This window comes from Physella acuta, unplaced genomic scaffold (genome assembly GCF_028476545.2).
Source record: "Physella acuta isolate Inbredline_101_S28 unplaced genomic scaffold, ASM2847654v3 ptg000386l, whole genome shotgun sequence".
NCBI classification, from domain to species: domain Eukaryota; kingdom Metazoa; phylum Mollusca; class Gastropoda; family Physidae; genus Physella; species Physella acuta.
The window spans coordinates 743,164-762,349 of record NW_026731905.1 but is presented as its reverse complement, the minus strand read 5'-3'; the positions used below and the strand labels follow the sequence as shown (position 1 = coordinate 762,349).

General features: G+C 30.8%; 2 protein-coding genes and 1 long non-coding RNA gene across 18 annotated transcripts in view; 1 reads left to right on the top strand and 2 right to left on the bottom strand.

Moving 5' to 3' along the window:
• The first annotated feature begins 200 nt into the window (after positions 1–200).
• On the top strand, positions 201–4,894 carry LOC131942067 (high mobility group protein B1). 3 transcript variants are annotated; one of them, XM_059301774.1, is made up of 5 exons: positions 201–347; positions 2,629–2,794; positions 2,879–3,030; positions 3,138–3,306; positions 3,546–4,894. In XM_059301774.1, exons 2-5 carry the CDS (start codon positions 2,642–2,644, stop codon positions 3,675–3,677), a joined length of 606 nt encoding a protein of 201 aa, XP_059157757.1. In that variant the 5' UTR covers positions 201–347; positions 2,629–2,641; the 3' UTR covers positions 3,678–4,894. The 3 variants fall into 3 exon arrangements, with proteins under 3 accessions (XP_059157757.1, XP_059157756.1, XP_059157758.1); XM_059301773.1 differs by lacking the exon at positions 201–347 and adding an exon at positions 597–619; XM_059301775.1 differs by lacking the exon at positions 201–347 and adding an exon at positions 825–846.
• An 82-nt stretch (positions 4,895–4,976) lies between these two features.
• LOC131942062 (putative phospholipid-transporting ATPase IA) overlaps positions 4,977–19,186 on the bottom strand; it is a 68,480-nt gene continuing 54,270 nt past the window's right edge. For 8 of the 14 annotated variants that reach the window (XM_059301751.1, XM_059301756.1, XM_059301750.1 and 5 more), the window contains 5 exons: positions 18,211–18,305; positions 16,953–16,979; positions 15,664–15,756; positions 8,347–8,390; positions 4,977–7,986 (listed from right to left, as the gene is read on the bottom strand). In XM_059301751.1, the coding sequence (XP_059157734.1) occupies positions 7,933–7,986; positions 8,347–8,390; positions 15,664–15,756; positions 16,953–16,979; positions 18,211–18,305 (313 nt within the window). In that variant the 3' untranslated portion in view covers positions 4,977–7,932. Of the gene's footprint in view, positions 7,987–8,346; positions 8,391–10,498; positions 10,546–15,663; positions 15,757–16,952; positions 16,980–18,210; positions 18,306–19,186 lie in introns of those variants that run through there. The other 6 variants (XM_059301757.1, XM_059301762.1, XM_059301761.1 and 3 more) reach the window with 6 other exon arrangements.
• LOC131942071 (uncharacterized) lies at positions 10,740–13,258 on the bottom strand. Its single transcript, XR_009386705.1, has 3 exons — positions 13,035–13,258; positions 12,178–12,293; positions 10,740–12,050 (listed from the first exon to the last, which is right to left on the bottom strand). It is a non-coding gene; the product is annotated as an uncharacterized LOC131942071 (long non-coding RNA).

Genomic DNA, 19,186 nt, shown 5'->3' with positions numbered 1-19,186 from the left:
GTACTTCATTTGTAAATTATAGAACAACTCATTATTAATCAAACCAAAAATACAATCTTAGGCCCTACTATTCACTACATTGTATATTCGGAGATTATTCAGGGCACAACACCGTTAACCTAACACAACTAAGTCATGTGTCTATTAGAAGGAGTCTCATTCGTCGATGAATTAGTATGCCGTGCTATATGTTAGTAATTCTGCAATTCTATTGGTTTGAACTTGACCCGCGAATCCAAAACAAACCAATCAACGCGTTCTTTTTAGGCCACTGCTAGACCGAAAACATTCTGGCGTGGGGTCGATTTTAAGGCTTGGTATAAGGGACTATCATCGTAGCTTGTTAGGTAAGTTATATCATTATTCGCTTTTAATTTCCTACTACATATTAACATGTACTTGTTGAGAAAGAATTAACAAAAATATTATGTGAAATCGACAATCATATTGGAGTAGATTATTCACCTTTTCTTTTTGTGCATTATGTATTCTTTAAATATCAAAGTTGGCATTGCTCGCTCTGCACGAAGCGGGAGTACGCCATGTTTTCCCTACGAGATTTTGTGTTGCAAGATGACGTCCGCTAAAACGTCTTTTTGACTGTGTTTTCGATGGCGCAGTATGTTGCAATTTACTGATATGTTGATCCTTTAATGTTACAAAAGGAATTTGAGATTGTTTTGGAATCTTATCTTATCAACTCGTTACAGGATCGATATTAACGGAGGTACCCACCCCTGTTCACACAGCATTGAGCCTTCCTTACTGGCCAAGCTTCCATTGCGTCTGCTGCAATGAAAGGCAGTAGGGCTGCCGTAAGCTCAATGCTAAAACTGCCTTGCACAGGTCCATTACTATAGCATTGTTTGTATGGGTGTGCGAAAAACTAGTTTTATAGTGTTGGCTCGTATTATTTTCAAAACTCAAAGAATGAAAACTTTAAAATATATGTTTTTAAGCAGTTTTCAGTATAATTTGCGATTATTTGACATTGAAAAGTAGGTTTTGAGGTCGTTGTTCGCCGGGATAAACTTGCCGCCATATCGCCGCTCTTGTAGTCTAGTAAATGTTCATACTTCATACACTAGTCAAGCAGATTGCCGCTTGCTTAGCATAGTAACGCCAGTGTTGGGTTATTTTGTATAACTTTAAAATAGTAATATAATATTAGTATTCTAGATCTACTTTAGTACTTTTGACTGATAGACTCTAAATTCTAAATGAATTCTAAAACTAGTCTAAAACTAGACTACACTACAAAAGAATTTCTATAAAATTCATAGGCTAAAATAGAGAAATCTAGATTATTATTCATTTCATAGGTCTATATTGAATTGATATAGAATCTATATCTAGAATCTATATTATATAATATTATATTCTAGATTCTAGATCTAGGCCAACAAAATAAGACTCTAGATCTAGATAGCCTATCTATCTAGATCTAGAAGATCTTGATCTAGATCTAGATCTATATTAAATAATATTATTATTAGATCTAGTCTAGATCTAGAATCTAATAATAAAAGAATCTTGGCCTAATGTCAATATAATTTAATATATAGAATCTAGCCTAACAGTCTAGATTTGAATGCTAAAACAAAATATACAATTTATAGCCTAATAAAAGTATAATCAATAATCTCTATCAAGTCTTGGCTGATTTTATTTAGATCTAGATCTAAGATTGGTTTTATTTAGGTAGATAGATCTAGATCTATAGGAATCTAGTTCTTCTAGTATGGAAAAATAAAATCTAGATCTAGGCCCCTGCATCTAGAATCTACAATACTTCATGCACCATCATACTCATACACATTTTTAGATTAGATCCAGATTTCTATCTAGATTCCAGATCTAGAAATCTCTATATCCCAAGATCTAACTTGTTTTACAGTGGAATTTGGTGATTTTAGCAGATAAGATGGGTGGGTCTATCCATACTTCCATATCCTATAGTCAATATCTAGTAATCTAGTAGACTGTAGATTTGATTTTTCTCCCTTATAAACTAATAGATTAGTATTAATTAGTCTAGTGGTGAGGAGAAAATAGGAAGTTAATTTTATAGGAATACAAAATGTTGAATCTATATGGTCTGAGACAAAATAGCAAGTCTTAACCCAATTTTCCTTTATAAAAAATAGAATCTTTAACAAGGACTAGATTTACATGGTTTTGGCATGTTAAGAGTAACTTAAGAGTAATGGTTATTTTGAGGCTTTCTGATCAGCCACTTTATAATTATACAAAGTTTATTGCTTGGTTTTTTTTTTCCTTCAGTGTAAGGCTTTACAACAGACAAATTTATTGTGATATATGGCTAGATTATCATTTAAATGATGTAAGCTTTTTGGGATTTTAAGTTTTTGCCTTGTCTGCAACACTGTTATTCATGGCATTATCATAATTACAAATGAACATTTTAAAATTATTGGGTATATCAAATACATACTACAAAGGAGTTCAGCGGAAGGATGTTTAGGTTTAATCTGGTATTTTTGCTATTATGTGTGAACTTAAAAAGATGTACCTCGAACAATTTTTAGTAACCAATATATAGGTTCTATATCTTTAATTTTTAATTAACCATTCTTAAATTAACAAGTGTTAACATTTTACTTTCAGTGCTAAATTCAAAATGGGGAAAAAAGACAGTGAAGGAAAACCAAGAGGACGCATGTCATCTTATGCATTTTTTGTTCAGACCTGCCGTGAAGAACATAAGAAGAAACATCCTAATGATACAGTAGTTTTTACTGAGTTCACAAAGAAATGTGCAGAAAAGTGGAAGGTAAATAATAAATACTTTAATATCTTTAACAAACCTTGATATTAATTTAGGTCTGTTTGGTTAAAAATGCCCTTTTTTTTTTAGGAGATGACTCCTAAAGAGAAAAAAAGATTTGAAGACATGGCTGAGAGGGATAAAGCCAGATATGAAAGAGAAATGTCATCATATGTTCCATCAGGTGGTCAATCAAAAAAGAGAAAGAGGACTAAGGATCCCAATGCGCCAAAAAGAGCTTTGTAAGTAATATTTTAACAATATTCATTTTTAATATTTGAACAGTTGATATTCCTTAAGGTTTTTTTTTTGTCAGTTGTAACATGAGTTAGAATTTTTGTTCTTGCAGGTCAGCCTTTTTCTTTTTCTGTGCTGAGGAGCGACCTAATGTGCGGGCAGCAAATCCTGGTATAGGTGTTGCAGATGTTGCTAAAGAGTTAGGCAAAAAGTGGGAAGTGTGTCCAAATAAGTCCAAATTTGAACAGCAAGCTATTGAAGACAAAGCTAGATATGAAAGAGTGGGTGTTTCTTTTAAACTCATTGTTATAAATTATGATCATTTGATAAAGTCTCAAGGGATATAACTCAAACATTGGTTTTTAAACTTACATGGATTGTTTTCCAAATTATTTTGTATTTACTTATAGCAGACTGATCAGTGACTAGAAGACGACTCAATGACGTATTATTGCTTAAAGTTTAAGCTTCTATTGTGACACCTTTCTTAAATGTGGCTTATATATTTCTGATATGTTAGGAAATGCAAGCATATCGTGGTGGTGGTGGAGGTGGAGGAGCAAGTGCTGTTCCGAGGGCATCACCAAAAAAGGCTAAAGTTGAGGATGATGATGATGAAGATGATGATGACGACGATGATGACGATGAGTAAATTTGTACTGTATTGGTTGTTTTATGATGTAAATTTTATTTCACATGAATCCCATCATGTAAATAGTACATAGAATCATAACTTCATTGGTATCTGTCATTGCTTCATGTTTCCACTTTACTTTTGCTCATTCTTGTTCATTGATTTTGGCAAAACAAACTACATCGCCATTTAATCTCCATTGATTTTGTGACTTAGAGAGTTTCATATATTAGGTAACCCTTAAGGTAAATTTTGGCTACCTATAAATGTTTTCATTTGATATATTTCAACACTAGTTCCATGACACTTGCTTAGTGTAAAAGTGCAAAAAAAAAAAAACTATTTGCATAGAATTTCTAATTAACTATTAAATTATACAAGACTTCAATGTACTGTTTTTTCAATGGCATTAGTTAGTAAAAGTATTGTGTATAGGTTTTATCTGTATACTTTATCTCATCATCAATGGGTATTTACTGTAACATAAGTAGTAAGCCACAGTTATTTCTCAAACTTACGAGTGCAATGAGCACTTGTAGAGGTTTTAAAAATTGTTTGCCATTTTGTTTCTTGTGATGAATAATGTAAATTTATTCTCCATTCAATGAGCTAAGTTTTATCTTACTACACATTTACAGTGATTTGATAGCATTTATTGCTGTTTAAAAAAAGTTTGTAATTATTTTAAATTTTTACTGTTGACATAGAAGTACTTTTTAAAAATTGGTTCAGTTTAATTGCCAGGTAGTTACAGCTTTCGATACCTAAATGAATACTCCTAATTTAAAGGAAAAGAAGTCTTAAAACATTTTCTTTATTGTGATTCTTTGCCTTCATAATGCACGTCATATTTTAACTTCTCACTTCAATGTACATTTTGTTTTATTGGTCAGCATTTGTCTTGATGTTGCAACTTATATAAATCCCTATTGTGTTTATAAACTGGAATCTAGGTATCAATAAGATCACTCTGGCATTTGTGCCCATTTTCACTGATGCCTAATTTTTTTTCAAATTGAAAGTTAATGAGTTGTGTAAACTGTAGGTTATATTTATTTTTCATTCTTGCCAAGCAGCAGAACCATAAAAGGTTTCTGAATGACCAATAGTTTTATGTGTTCAGATTACATCTTTGGGGATTGTAAAATAACATTTGGTCATTCTGAAATCCAACACTGCATGCATTTTTATTTCTTGTAAATTTCTTGACCAAAATAAAGCAAGTTTTAAAATTTTATATCTTGTTTGTTATGCTTAATAAATAACCTTGAAATTAAGTGTGTGATGGTAAATAAATGTTACAAACAAAAGTATAACTCATGTTAGATTACTTTATTTCATGGCTGTTACAAGAAGGCAAAAATGCACAACAATGCAACAACACAACACTTATCACATTCTTCACATAAAATTTAGATTAAGTATTTTGTATTATAAATTAATCATCGTTAATTTTAAATTTAAGCTTAAAAAAAATAAAGGATCGAAGTACACCATCAAGCCTTTGCCATCGTAAGATTTTAAAAGACTGCAAGGAAAATAAAATAACTGGACAAACCTCTCATGTATTTCTAATTAAAACATTTTGATCGACATGAAAAAAAATCTTTGCACATATTATAAAACTTAATTCATAGTACATATTTGACAAATTTTAACTGAAAATACATGAATGTTTAATTGTAGTTTTACAAAATGTGTATATTTTCAAATTGAAACAAAGAGGGATTTTATTTTACCTGGTTCTGAATCTGCTATGAATTGAGTACTACTTTAGAGCATACATATATATTTTGGAAGCCCAGAAAGTGGTAGATCTATGTAGTTTTCATTAGCATCTCTGTATGGTATATGCTTAGACGTGACTACCAGGGTGAAAAATTATTTTGCTTTTTAACAACATATTTTTAGGAATGTTGAATAACTAAAAGAAACAGGAACATTCCTGAAGATACCATAAAAGATGAAAAATATTCCCAGAGTTCCATTCATCACATGAGGCCATACACAGACTTTAAAACAAAAGGAATGGCTGAACTAAATACAATGTGGTCACTTATTCTGAATATGTCAAAATTACTAGTTTCTCTATATTTAAGGAGCTGGAAATCTAACTTGTACATCAAAGTTCCCTTGTAGGTCACTTTCAGGTCCACCCACTCATCTGCACATTAAAGCTCTAGCGAGTTATTCTGGTCACATGAATTTTACAGGGTACTCTTCTGTCAGAAAACATTGGTACTTGTACAGAACACCCCAGGTATCAGTGCCCACATGTGGGCACACCTCCCCCCTGAGTAGAATGGTCTTTTAGATATCTACCCAATGGAGAAGATGCTTATTTCTTAAAATATTTGTCCCCACAAGGGGAGGCAGTGCATTACTGTCACCTAGTTAATCGGGAGATTCATTATTTCATGCTTGTTCAGTACCTGATCAGTATGGATCTTATTAGACAAAGGGGATACCAGGTTAAAACAGTTACCAGTTTTTAGTTCTCACTATTCAGACATTAGTTCTTAAAATTAAAAGGATTTTAACACTTATCAATACATTTAATAAAATCACTGCTTGTTTAACTAAAATTAAAAAATTTAAGATCATTGACATAGCTTTACAAAATAATCTTTTAATGATAAGATCAACTGGAAATTGAAACAGCACACAAATGTAACAATCAAAAACGCTGAGAGATAATTAATTTAAATATATATATATATTACTTTTATAATAACCACAAGAAATTGTGTAATACTTATCTTAGGCCAACACTTGAGAATAAGTGAAATAATGGCCTATTGAGACACATTGATATGGACAACACATAAAACTTTCTAGAAAAAAATAGAGAAAAATTTATTAAAGATCTGACCAGTAATTTAAGTATATGCAGTAAGTAGGAGTTCCAACGCTATTGTAAACTACCAAAGGACAAAAACAAGACAAAAAATGTAATGAAGAGGTAACCTACTGCAATAAATGGTCTGTAACAGGTTTGGAAAAAATGTGTGAAATATTTATAAAAATTTAGGAAAGATTAATGGATAGATGCTGTTTAAGTTAAAAAAGAGATCATATTCTCCTTTAGTCTCTCTCTCAAACACACACTTGTTCAATTTTTAATTGACACAAATTAAGATTATAAAAAATTAATAATATAAGAATCATGGCAAATAATTGAGCATTATTAAAATACTGCAAATTAAAGTTTAGAAAAATAAAGAACACTACATAAATGCATCACATTTCATAAAATTAATATAACTACTAAACATGAGAAATACTTTAAAATGTGTGAAATACAATTCAAATAATACCTTAAAAAAAAGATTTTAAATGTATTAAAATTATAAAAATTCAATTCAATTGATACAAAACTTATACTTCATCTGCAACAAATGGCTTGTATCAAAACAAACACCCATATCATGCTACAGACTGTTTTTAATGTTTGATCTTAGGAAATAAGTTAAATGAAGGTGCCAGACAAAAAAGAAGAGTCTTGGAAGAACAACGCTTTTAGCAGTGTGATAAGCCGTAGGAAAGAAAAGAAAAATAAAGTCACACACAGCACATTGGTTCACAGGATCCTTAGTTCAGTCCAGGCACTCCTTCGTGTATTGCTTTAAATAAAACTTGTTCGTCAGATAAGTATTAAAAAAATTTGATTAAAGAAACAGTTATTTGACTTCACAAAACACTTTTATCAGAGGGTGTAAAATGTGTAGGAGTAGGAGTATCATACTAGGCTTGTTCACGGTTGTTGAGTGTAAAAAGACATAGGTTATCTCCCATGTCTGTCATGCATTTAATTAAATGACTAAAATAAAAATAAAGTAATTAGAATTTCTAATTATATTATTATATAAATCATTGTTGCTGGTTAATTAGAAAAATTCCAACTATTAAAAAAAGATACATTAATAATTAATAAATTTTTTAATGATAAAGGAATTATTTTAGTGTTAAAAAAAAGGGGTCTGACATCAAATTGCAATGACTAGAAAAATCAAGGGGTTAAGTATACACAGCAAAACATACTTTTCACAAGGTTAGCTTTTAATAAATACACGTATTAAAGCAAAGTTCAGGAATGATGAACTAAGTAATAGCAACAAACCATAAACAAAACATCAGTCACAATTGTCTAAAGGGCTTCAACAGTAAGGAGGCTTTACTCTAAAACATTTTGTCCACAAGACCACATAGACACAAGGATATTTCTTCAGGACAGAGAGTAGAGAAGAAAAGAATCAATATAGAATCTTTGGTCCTAGTATCCTTCAGGCTTAGCTTGTCTTGTATCATATGCACGGATGTACTCAGCCTGAAAATATAAAACAGAGTTTCTAAGTTTTTAAGCCTACCTTTTTTGAAAAACTAACAATCTTAAGCTTGAACCTTTATTTACAATTATCTTTTACTTAGTAGTTTTTTTTTTGCACCATCTTAAACTTGAAGTTTAGTTACAACCACTATTTACTTTGGCTATCACTTCACCAGAATCTTTCAGAAATGGATAATGAAAATATTAAAGAAAACAAGACAACTAATTTAACAAAAATTCACCAGCTAAAAATTTTTGATTATTGCCTTTAACAGAGTTTTTAAACTACTATCAAACATGTACCCAATGGTATAAAAGTTATTAACATGATGGTTAGATTGAAAAATGTGTGTCATTAACCTGATTCACTACACCATGTTCTTCTTGGGAGAAAGCAAATCCATCTGGGGAAAACAAATTTTAAAAAGTTATATCAGACACTCAATTTTAGAAATGTAAATTAAAAAAAATATGCAGCTGTCTTCATATTAAAAAATAAAACAATCCTTTTCAGGATTAAATACTGATTTTTAAATTTTAAAACTAGCAAATAATTAATTTTATAATTTGTATCTTATAAAAGTTAACAAAAAATTGGATACAATAACCTTAATAAAGCCACCACTTAATTAGGTTTGGTTTCAAACATAATGTGTACTTATAAACATGTTTATTATGAAGCTTGTGTATGTGATCTTCCTCTTCTGGTTATTTAAACATGCAATTTGATTCCTTTAGGGATATTTGAATATAATTTAAAAAAAAAAAAAGGAATGAAATATAATCAAGCAAAATTTTAAGTATCATTTTAAATAATTATAATAGTTCTTAACTTAGAGATCTGTTAAAGTGCATTTTTGTTTAATTGGGAATAAAAAAGGAAGAAATTGATTTATGCAAGCATAATATAGGTACATACATGTGTGATGAATCAATTTTTTTAAATAGTATAAAAATCAACATTTTTAATTAAAATTCGTTTGACTGAATAGGTATGCATTAGGAAGTGTACACTTAATATTAATACTTTGCTGTTGCTAAACACTTGTAATTCTTGAAAGAATTGTAAACTATTAGAAACTCCACAGGAACCACTTAGCAGCCTTGAGCAGAAGAAGAGCTCCATACACTGCAGTGTATAGAGACTTTAAACACATTAAAAAGTCAATTCAGATGAGAGAGACATTTGATAATCCCAACAACAGTAAGTGTTAAGTCAAAGAGACACACACTTGTTTTTGTGTGAAGGCATGGAAGGTAAAGCAAGATTTTAGCAAATGTAAACCATATCAAATATTTACTAAAACAAGTCCCGCCAAATTTCTGCCGTAGTGATAAGGCATTAAATGTAATATTATAATATTGATTTATGCTTATTACAATAAAAAGTAACAGTATAAAAATATTTTGTGAGTGTACACAAAGGATAACTGTCAAAAGGGTCAAGTTGCAGGCATAAAATATGACCAACCTTAGGAGAAAAGTAAAATGTCTGAGCAGCATTCTCAGTTGATATTTGAAAATAACATCAAAATATAAATGGTTTTATCAATGCAGTAGGCATATACATGTGTGGTTAACCAAAGAGTTACAGGATATTTTATTTAAAAAAAAAATCATTAATGAAGATACATTAGAGGAGAACAAAATTGGCCTAATCCCTATAAAATTAATTGTTGGCCTGTCAATGGTTACATTTTTAAAACTTGAGGCTAATAGAGCTCAATGACTAGAGTACAATTTATAGATTTATTAAACAAATAAATGAATTTAATGAGCTAACTGAAAAGCATGAACATTTATGTCACTTGTGTATACAAATTTAAAGATGTTAAAGTGAAGACATATATGATTGACATTAGAATCTATAACTATAACATTTTATATACTTAATTCTTGTATTCCTTTTAAAACAAAATAAAACAATCTTTTCAAGCAGCCTGGACTCATCAAATTCTTAAAATAATTGACACTTTAAGGTCTCCAAGCGAAGCATTAAATTACAAGCAGGAGGGCAATCAAAATTCTGTTTGTGAAGCAATGAATGAACCCTGCGAGGTACAGCAACAATACTAGGGGCATCTTTCTTCAAGCTATCAGTTAAAGCTGCCTGCTCTCTTTATTTAAACTCAACTGTTGGCAATGTTAGAGACTGCGATAGTGAATTATTTTGCTTAGTCTACAGAAAATTGTTTTAAATATTTATAAATGAGGAAATAAATTAGGTATTTCATTATTTCTTAAGGGTATCCATTCCTAAATATTTAATTTTAAAAAATTTCTGTTTATGAAAAAGGAAAGTAAAATAATTTAAAAAACATATTTTTACATAGGCCTAATCGTATCCGGAAATGGATAATCTGATTTGTGCTGATGCAAATATTAACTTCGTGTAAATATAGGAAAATTTATATTTAAAGTTTTTTTCATGGTTATAGATATTGTTATAAAATTAAAATGCTTCTGTTTAGGAATTAAAAAAGGTATTTTCCCTGGACAAGTAAGGTCTTACCTCGCTAGGCTCTTCTATTTCATCCACAACACACTGAATATTTTTAGCTGTGACAAACCATCAGTTTTAAGATTAGAAACAAAAGAAGAAAAACCTGCTAGACCTATATGAAGGGGCAGTTATTACAACCTGCTAGACAGGCACCTGTTGAACCTACTAGACTTAATAGTTTAGCAGCCAATGGAAAGAACCTGTTAAACCTATATGAAGGGGCAGTTATAAGAACCTGCTTGACAGTAGGTATTCAAAATGAAATTTTTATAATGAAATTAAATAAAATTTAACACTTCCACCTGATAGAGACTGTTTTCATCAGAACAGAAACACCAAATTTATTGATGTATGTCCATTTTTAAAAAAGTTATGAATTTTTTAAAACTCAAAAAATGCGTTCGCTTTTTTAACAGTAAAGGGTCTATTTGAGACCCCTACTAACTTTTAAAATAACTAAGTTAGAACTCTCAAATTTCTTGCACACACAGCCAGTAATACAAATAGCAAACCCAATTTTTTTCAAGGTAGTCAGACAGATATAAATAGAAAATTTATTCACATAAAAATGAGCCAAAGCACAATTTTACCAAAGTACAAAAAGGGAGACAAAAAGTTAATTTACAGTCATTTTTAAAAAATCATAGAAAATCAACTAATTAAGCCACATTAATAATATAAATGTTCTAAGAAAGGAAATTCAAAGCATGTTAATATGAAATAAGCAGGTAAAGAATTAATAAAGAAAGTAATTAGCGAGACCAGATTCAGCAAGGTCAGTTTATAAAAATTAGAAATTTCATCCTTTTTCAAAAAAATGATTAAAAAATATTTAAGTAAGGTATCTCAATAAATTTTACACCAACTTAAAGCACATGATGTTCTTAATATATAATAAACACAGAAACATAAAATAATCATTCTGCAAAACAATACAAGGCATCCTTCCTTAATGCCCAAAATCAAGAATTTTCATTACCTAACATTTTGCAAAAAGTGTTCTTACTTTTAAGAAAGTAATATAAATTGTGTAGGAAACATGTTAGCATTACTTTGTTATGAAAAACTGAATAACTCTACTATTTCTTTACTTATATACTATAAAAAGAAGAAATTCCATGCATTTTAAAAACTGATGAAGTAAGATAACTAAACTAAAATTCTTTTTAAATGACCCTAATAGAGTTGTGATGTTCATCTAGTTTTGTTACTCTGGTTCCTAATCATGACTTGTTTAGCATAAATTTACTTGTTACTAGTATATTTATTTCTTCTAGTTAGTTATTGATCAAAGTCAACTTCTGGAAATGTCTAGGTCCTAACTTATACAATTATCAGAAATCTTAGAGCAGGTTCAAAAAGACAGGTCAATATTCTGATTGGGAAAGTTCTCTATGAGGTTGGGTAGCATTTTAATTAATAGTCAAAATCCTGGTTGAGTTTGTCTTCTTCATGGTTTGGAGTAGCATTGTAATAAATGATTGTGAACTGGCAGCACAGATCAAATTATGGAATCGTAGTAGTAAGGGATCCTTCCATTGGTCCAGAGTATAGAAAATGTCTGTGAATTAAAACAATTAATTATACTGACTTATATAGCAGGCCTGTATATCTTTATACCAACTTAGATATCAATCATGTAACATTACATCATTATAAATAATAAGCAAAGTGCATACAATACTAACATTTGACATATGGTTTCCTTCAAAAGTATTCAGGAGTCCTGTTGTTGCTTACACAACAATACAAATTGTTTGGTAGGCCAATGAGTTTCCCCTTTCTTTTATGCTAATATCTTGCTCTGTAAATAGAATAATAATAATAATAAAAGTAATGCTGCTCAATGCTTTTTAGATATTAAATGTAAGCACTATAGATAGTTCTACTACTAAATATTATTAATATGAAAGCAATAGTGAATCTAACTAATCTAAGTAGATCTAGACTAAATCTAGAAACAACTTTGGACTAAACTATTATGGAAGGGGGGTTACATTTTATTTTAAGTCGTCTGTACAATAAATCTAGAGATAAAAAATGTAAAAGATCGTAATATTCTAAAATTTAATGTAACTGCTGCACATATATAGAATAGTTAACTATTATTAAACTAGGAAAGACAGAAAAGCAATGCTACAATAAATTGAAAGTATGCTGTTAACCGCTGCGGTAATATAATAGTTGAACCCGACACTACGCGAAAGTAAGAAAAAACATGGCGGACAGTCGGCTTGAAATATCGACAAAATATTGATAGTTTAATGGGCCGATGTTATTAACTAACATAATTTACTAAAACAAATTAAATTCTATCATCCTTTTAAACATCTTTTTGATTTAATTGTGCATTCCTTTTTTATTTCAGTGACCATAAATTAAATACAACGGACTTTTAAAAAAGGCTAGATAATTTTTTGGAAAAAATTTTTTTAAGCGTGGAGCAATTACCGATAAGCGGACACTAATATTCAAATGTATTAAAGCAGCAGTTAATCATAAATAAATAGAATATAGCTAGTAATATAATGTGCATTCAACTTACCTGCACGTGCTTTTAAATCCACTGTAATCAACGAATAAACACAAAATCTTGCTCTGAACCGAGGTCGGGTGTTCCGGAATTCAACAAAATCTTGACTCAAGCCGGCGAAATTTAGATGCGGGTCGTCGCGATTTGTATACATTGGTTTCATTTACTGCGGTCCGACCCCATACATGGAGTGTTCATTAAATCGTAACAGTTTTATGGCAAATTGGATGCCCTTTCGGAATATGCAACTTTGGCGGCTGTAAAATTATTTTTTCATGGAAAAAAATCATTTTAAAATTTTAAATTGAACATTTTTAGCATTTAATTATATTATACAGCTGGTAAAGTTATACCATCTTACAGAGCTACCATTCTTCTTTCTAAATCAGTGGTTTCTAATTGCGTATGTGTTATGGGGTCGGACCGCCGCGCGATGCCGCAACGCGACCAAAAATTTAAAAAACCGGCTTAAATTTTTCGGCTCATTTAGAATACCTATTGACAGGCACTCGTTGAACCTACTAGACTTAATAGTTCGGGAGCCAATGGAGCCTGCTACTGCTAGAGCTATGAGATGGGCAGATAAGTTTTAACTATCTTGACATTTCTAGCCGTGGCTAGCAGCACTTCCCTTGCTTTCAAAGAGAAATGCCAAAAATTATAAAAACAGAAAAACCAACATCTTTCAAAAATATAGATTGACAAAACATTACACTACATGAAAATTTTGCACAAGGTCAATTCCTGAAATGTTTTCAAACTACATTCAATGACAATAACCGTCAACAAGAATAACGTACATTTTGTATGAAAAAAAAAAAATCATTCAGGATCATGTTTTGAGTTTTTTTTATGCTTGTATGATATGATTGGGAGGATGTGAATTGTTGAAAAAAATCATTAAAGTATACATTGTAATAATAAAAAATTAATACAGGGAATGTTATTTGTATAAGCCAGGCTAAATGGTTTGGGAGGGTTAATGATAATGTAAAAAAAACAAAAGCAGCAACAACATGAACAGGACATACAAGTCAACAGTTGTGGGTTTGGTCAGATCATTTTTTTTTAAATGAGAAACTACTCCTGTTCTCTCCCCTCATCAAGAAGTTTTAGTTAATGGTAGATAATTAGATGAAATATAAAACCAAGGTGGGATTAGTAACATTACCCCTTCTTGCCCAGATTCACAAGATAATTAAGTTATCTAAGGATGCTAGATGTATTTCAGAAAAAATGCAAATAATTTTTTACTTTATTTTTGAATGATGAAGTAATTTTTGAATGATATAAGGACAAATACTAGGTTGCTAGACATATTCCCCCCCCCCCCCCCCCCGTTAAAAATAAAAGCATTTGTTTAGATTCAGTTGACTGATATGTTGTGAAGTCAGCTAAAATTGTTTAAATTCAGGGTATTTGTGGCTAAAAAATTTGCTAAGATTACATAAGAAGCTCTTATGTTATGTTGAGTGACAAATACATGTGCTAAATGAGCTGCTTGCCTACCAATACAGATATCATCATCACCAGTACACAACTCCAACTACAGATACCATCATCACCAGTACACAACTCCAACTACAGATACCATCAGCACCAGTACACAACTCCAACTCCAGATACCATCAGTATCAGTACACAACTCCAATTACAGATACCATCAGTATCAGCACACAACTCCAACTACAGATACCATCAGCACCAGTACACAACTCCAACTACAGATACCATCAGTACCAGTACACAACTCCAACTACAGATACCATCAGCACCAGTACACAAATCCAACTACAGATACCATCAGCACCAGTACACAACTCCAACTATAGATACCATCAGCACCAGTACACAAATCCAACTACAGATACCATCAGCACCAGTACACAACTCCAACTACAGATACCATCAGCACCAGTACACAACTCCAACTACAGATACCATCAGCACCAGTACACAACTGCTTCCAGACCAGAGCTCATTAGGGCAAGCACATAGCTGAAAACCTTCCACAGTACCAATGCAGACTGTGTGGAATTTATGTGTGCCAGGCATTTGACAGAAAGCCATTTTTCAGAATGGACGTTTGCGCCAATTAAACTATTTCTTAATAGCCGAATTACCAATAAGTAACTAATTTTTACTTCTTTTAATCAACTAATTATGACCCTTCGTTCAATCAACAAATTATGACCCTTCTTTTAATCAACTAATTACGACTTTTCTTTTAATCAACTAATTATCACACTTCTTTAAATCAACTAATTATGACTCTTCTTTTAATCATGAACCCAACATTGTATTCCCTTAAATAATTTAAAAAAAAATTATATTTATTTTAAATATATATATATATATTTCTCATTAGCAATTATTATTTGAATAAGCTTACAAAAATGATGCTACTAAGATGAAAAAAAAATGCTGCATAACTGGTAAATTAAAATGGTTATATGACCACACACAAGCTTACAGCAAGTAGTCCAATCACTGTTAAATTGGTCAGTTGTTGAGGAGAGTATGCACGAAGCACAGTTAAGTAAGAAGCTATTGCTTTATCATGCCAGTTATATTTCAGAGTTTATGAGAGATTACACTTGAGTTAAGCTAACAGTCATTTAAAAACAATGAAAAAGTTTACCATTGTAAATACCAAACAGACCACAGTCCTGGCCTATATGTTGTGCAAGTTCCTGCCCTACAGTAAATGGGGGCTCCTCTAAATCATTGCTATCTATAGTGTAATGTAGAAAGGGAAGTTACTCAGAATGTTTATTTATTATCTTCAACATAGGTGAGGAAGATAATTTTAAATTATTTTATAATAAAATCTTATTAATAAATTAGTGTACATCTGAAAAATAATTTTGAAATTTTTTTTTGTTACTTATCACTTGCAAAGGCTTTTAGCACACAAAAAACATTTTAAAAACAGCAGTAAAACAAACACATTTTACAGTTTTGAATTTTAAAAGTGCAAGTGGAGAAAATTGTCATCTATTCATAAAAAGCCAAATTTTAAACAGTTTATGAGTTTATGCAACAGAGTATTCTAAAACAATTCTACTATGTTCTTAGAACTTTAACAACCGAGAGCTAAAATATTTCAGAACTGAGTGATTATCTCTCACAGAAGTCATGTTTCTTAAAAAAAATGTTTAATTGGGTAACTTATGGTCCCCATCACCACACTACTGAATGCAAGGTACACACGACTAAAAGTAAAAGGGCCACCAAAAATAAATCTCTTCGAGACCTGCAAAAAGGATTTTTACAGTTTATCCAATACTCTCTGGTCACCAATAATCATTAAATTACACCAAACTTGTGTTGCTTTGCTAAGGCTGCTAAAAATTATTATTATAAAAAAATTAACTTACTAAATTTTATATAAAAAAACAAATAAAACGTATTTAAAAAATAAAACTTTGGTTGAGTTATAAAAATAATAATTACAATCAATGTTATATAAAAAATACTCCCAAAAAAATATTTATTGTGCATATATTGTTTTAGCAGGATGTGGTGTGCTAGAATGGGTAATCATTTCACCTGGTTTTGGGCAGGGTTAGTAAAACTTGTGAAACTACGTAAGGCGTTTAGTGGAAAGTTAAAAGTCTGAGGCAGCTATTGTACCAGTTAGAACAACAATGAACCAAAAGCCGTTGTGAAAGGGGTACACACGTTATTTCTGTTGATATATTTATTAGACTGTTAGATTTTAGTGAGACAATTTGAATAGGTCATACATAAATATACAGCATAACAGACAAGGCAATGCAATAATGAGAGACCACCTTTTCCTGTTTGTTAATGTACACTGATGCTAGGTTATATAGGGTACAGTGATTTGGAACCAACACTAAAAACAATGGGTATGGCCATCACTACATTAAGACAAAACTTGCCATCAAGCAAAGCTAAACTTACATGCACGGGCTGTGCCAGTTTCTGGAGCTTTAAAAGAAAAGAAACAAAAAAAAAAACATAGGACATAGCTTTAAGCAGCTGGGTTGGTGAATATTGTGTTCAAGTAGGCAGCACTTTCACTGGTTGTCTCCCTTCTGTGTCTAACAGGAATAACTTACTGTGCCCAAAACAAAAATTAAACTAATGCAGCACAAAGATAAAAAATATGAAAATATTTTTATCTTAATTTTTCTTAACATGACAGTGTCTGTTACTAAATGTTTATTTGATTATTTATGTTTAAGTTTGATATGCTCTATTTTCGTTATTAGATTTTTTGTGAAATAACAGTAACTCAAAAAAAAAAACCATTTAACTAAAATTTCAAAAGTTGCTTTTAGGTTGAAGAGAATCAAATGATTTTATGAATATTAAAACATATCAATAAATCTGCAGAACAGCTGGCATTGTTATCTAATTCATCAGTGAATAGCTGACAGAAGGTTGTGATTCAACAAAACAAGAACTGACTAAATAGGATATCAATACATCAGAGAACAACTGACAAAACAGAATGTCCTGATAGGTGAGAGAACATCTGACAAAACAATGTCCTTATAGATCAGGGAACAACTGACAAAACAGAATGTCCTGCTAGATCAGGGAACAACTGACAAAACAGAATGTCCGGATGCACCAAAGAACAGCTAACAAAATAGAATGTTTGCTGGTGGAGGAGTATAATTTAATTATTTCTTGATGCGCTAAAAAATAATCTAGACTTACAGACATTTTTTTTTTATGTATCTAGGTCTAAGATTCTAAATATCTCCTACCCTTCTGAAACTTACAAATGATACTTTCACTCACAAAACAATTAGATGAGATTTAAGCATGATCAAATTGTTTTTAGCATACAAAATGTGCAACTAATATAGCAAAAAGCCATCAAGAAAAAATGTAAATATATTGAGACATTATTTTAAAATATAGCCAACAGCTAAAAGCTTTGAAGAGGTGCAGTGTTAAAAACTGTATCAACTTATATGCTTACATATACTTGGAAGATTTTTATTAGATATGATTTTTCGCTTTCACAACACTAAATATAAAATGTTTAATATAAAAACACTATAAAAACGTAACACTAACCATACATGCTAATCTAAATATGTTTTTTCTGCCACTGCTAAAGCTACAGTAATGCAAAAATTAAAACACTGAGTTATTAAAATTTCACATCTACACCCAAGATGAGTACGCATTTGAAGAGACTTACAAGCATTGGCCTGGCTCCTACGTGCCCCACCCACAATGCGGTCTCCGAGGTTTATCAAGTTTCTGCTTAACAGTCTTGCTCTCTCAGAGATTGGTCTGAAAAATAATGACATCAATAATTACATCAAATTCCCTAAATCATCTCATTATATTATTATAGCATAACAAAATGTCATTAATTACAATACCATGAACAATAAACATAAAATAAAACAATGAATAATAAAGTTTTTTAAAAAACCTGTTTCAAATATGAAACAAAATATTCTGAGTTCAAATATTTTTAGTATTTAAATCAACAGCTATGTCTATTATTAATCAAATGCTTGAATTTATATGAAATACAGCCCTAGAGTGTGTATTAACTAATATTTGAATGTAATTTGTTTGATTACTGCTAAATAACCCAAACCACAACTATTATTGTACTTATTGGTTCCCAGAAATATGTGCATCTGAAAACCGCGCAAGGAGAAAAATGTGCAAATACAAACTATACTGATACACTTTCAATGAGTAATATTTTGATGAAAAATGTTGTATTATGCTACAATGAATGTTTAGTCATTCTTTGCTAAGGTCTATAAATGATTGAGTTAGAGAAAATAAATTCCCTTGCACACATTGTATCTGCAGTTTTCCATTGCACATTTTTCCGTTAGCGCATCTTTCTGGTCCATCTACAAAACTGATTTTCAGCAACTAAAACAACCACTTTTTTTAAAAACTATAGAAACAAAAAAAGGTATTTAAGTAAAAAAAAAAAACAGCAACAACTCAACAGAAACTATACACAAACAACTTGGAAATGTGGCAAGTGGAGGACATAAATGTAAATAGAACTGTTAGAACAATCTTTGGAACAACTGTTCCCAAATTTCTGTAGGTGTTGTAGGACAACCTATAAAACTATATAAAAAAATAAGGAACCGGCTTTAAAGTGAATTAAAGTAACCATGAAATATGGAGAACCTGCT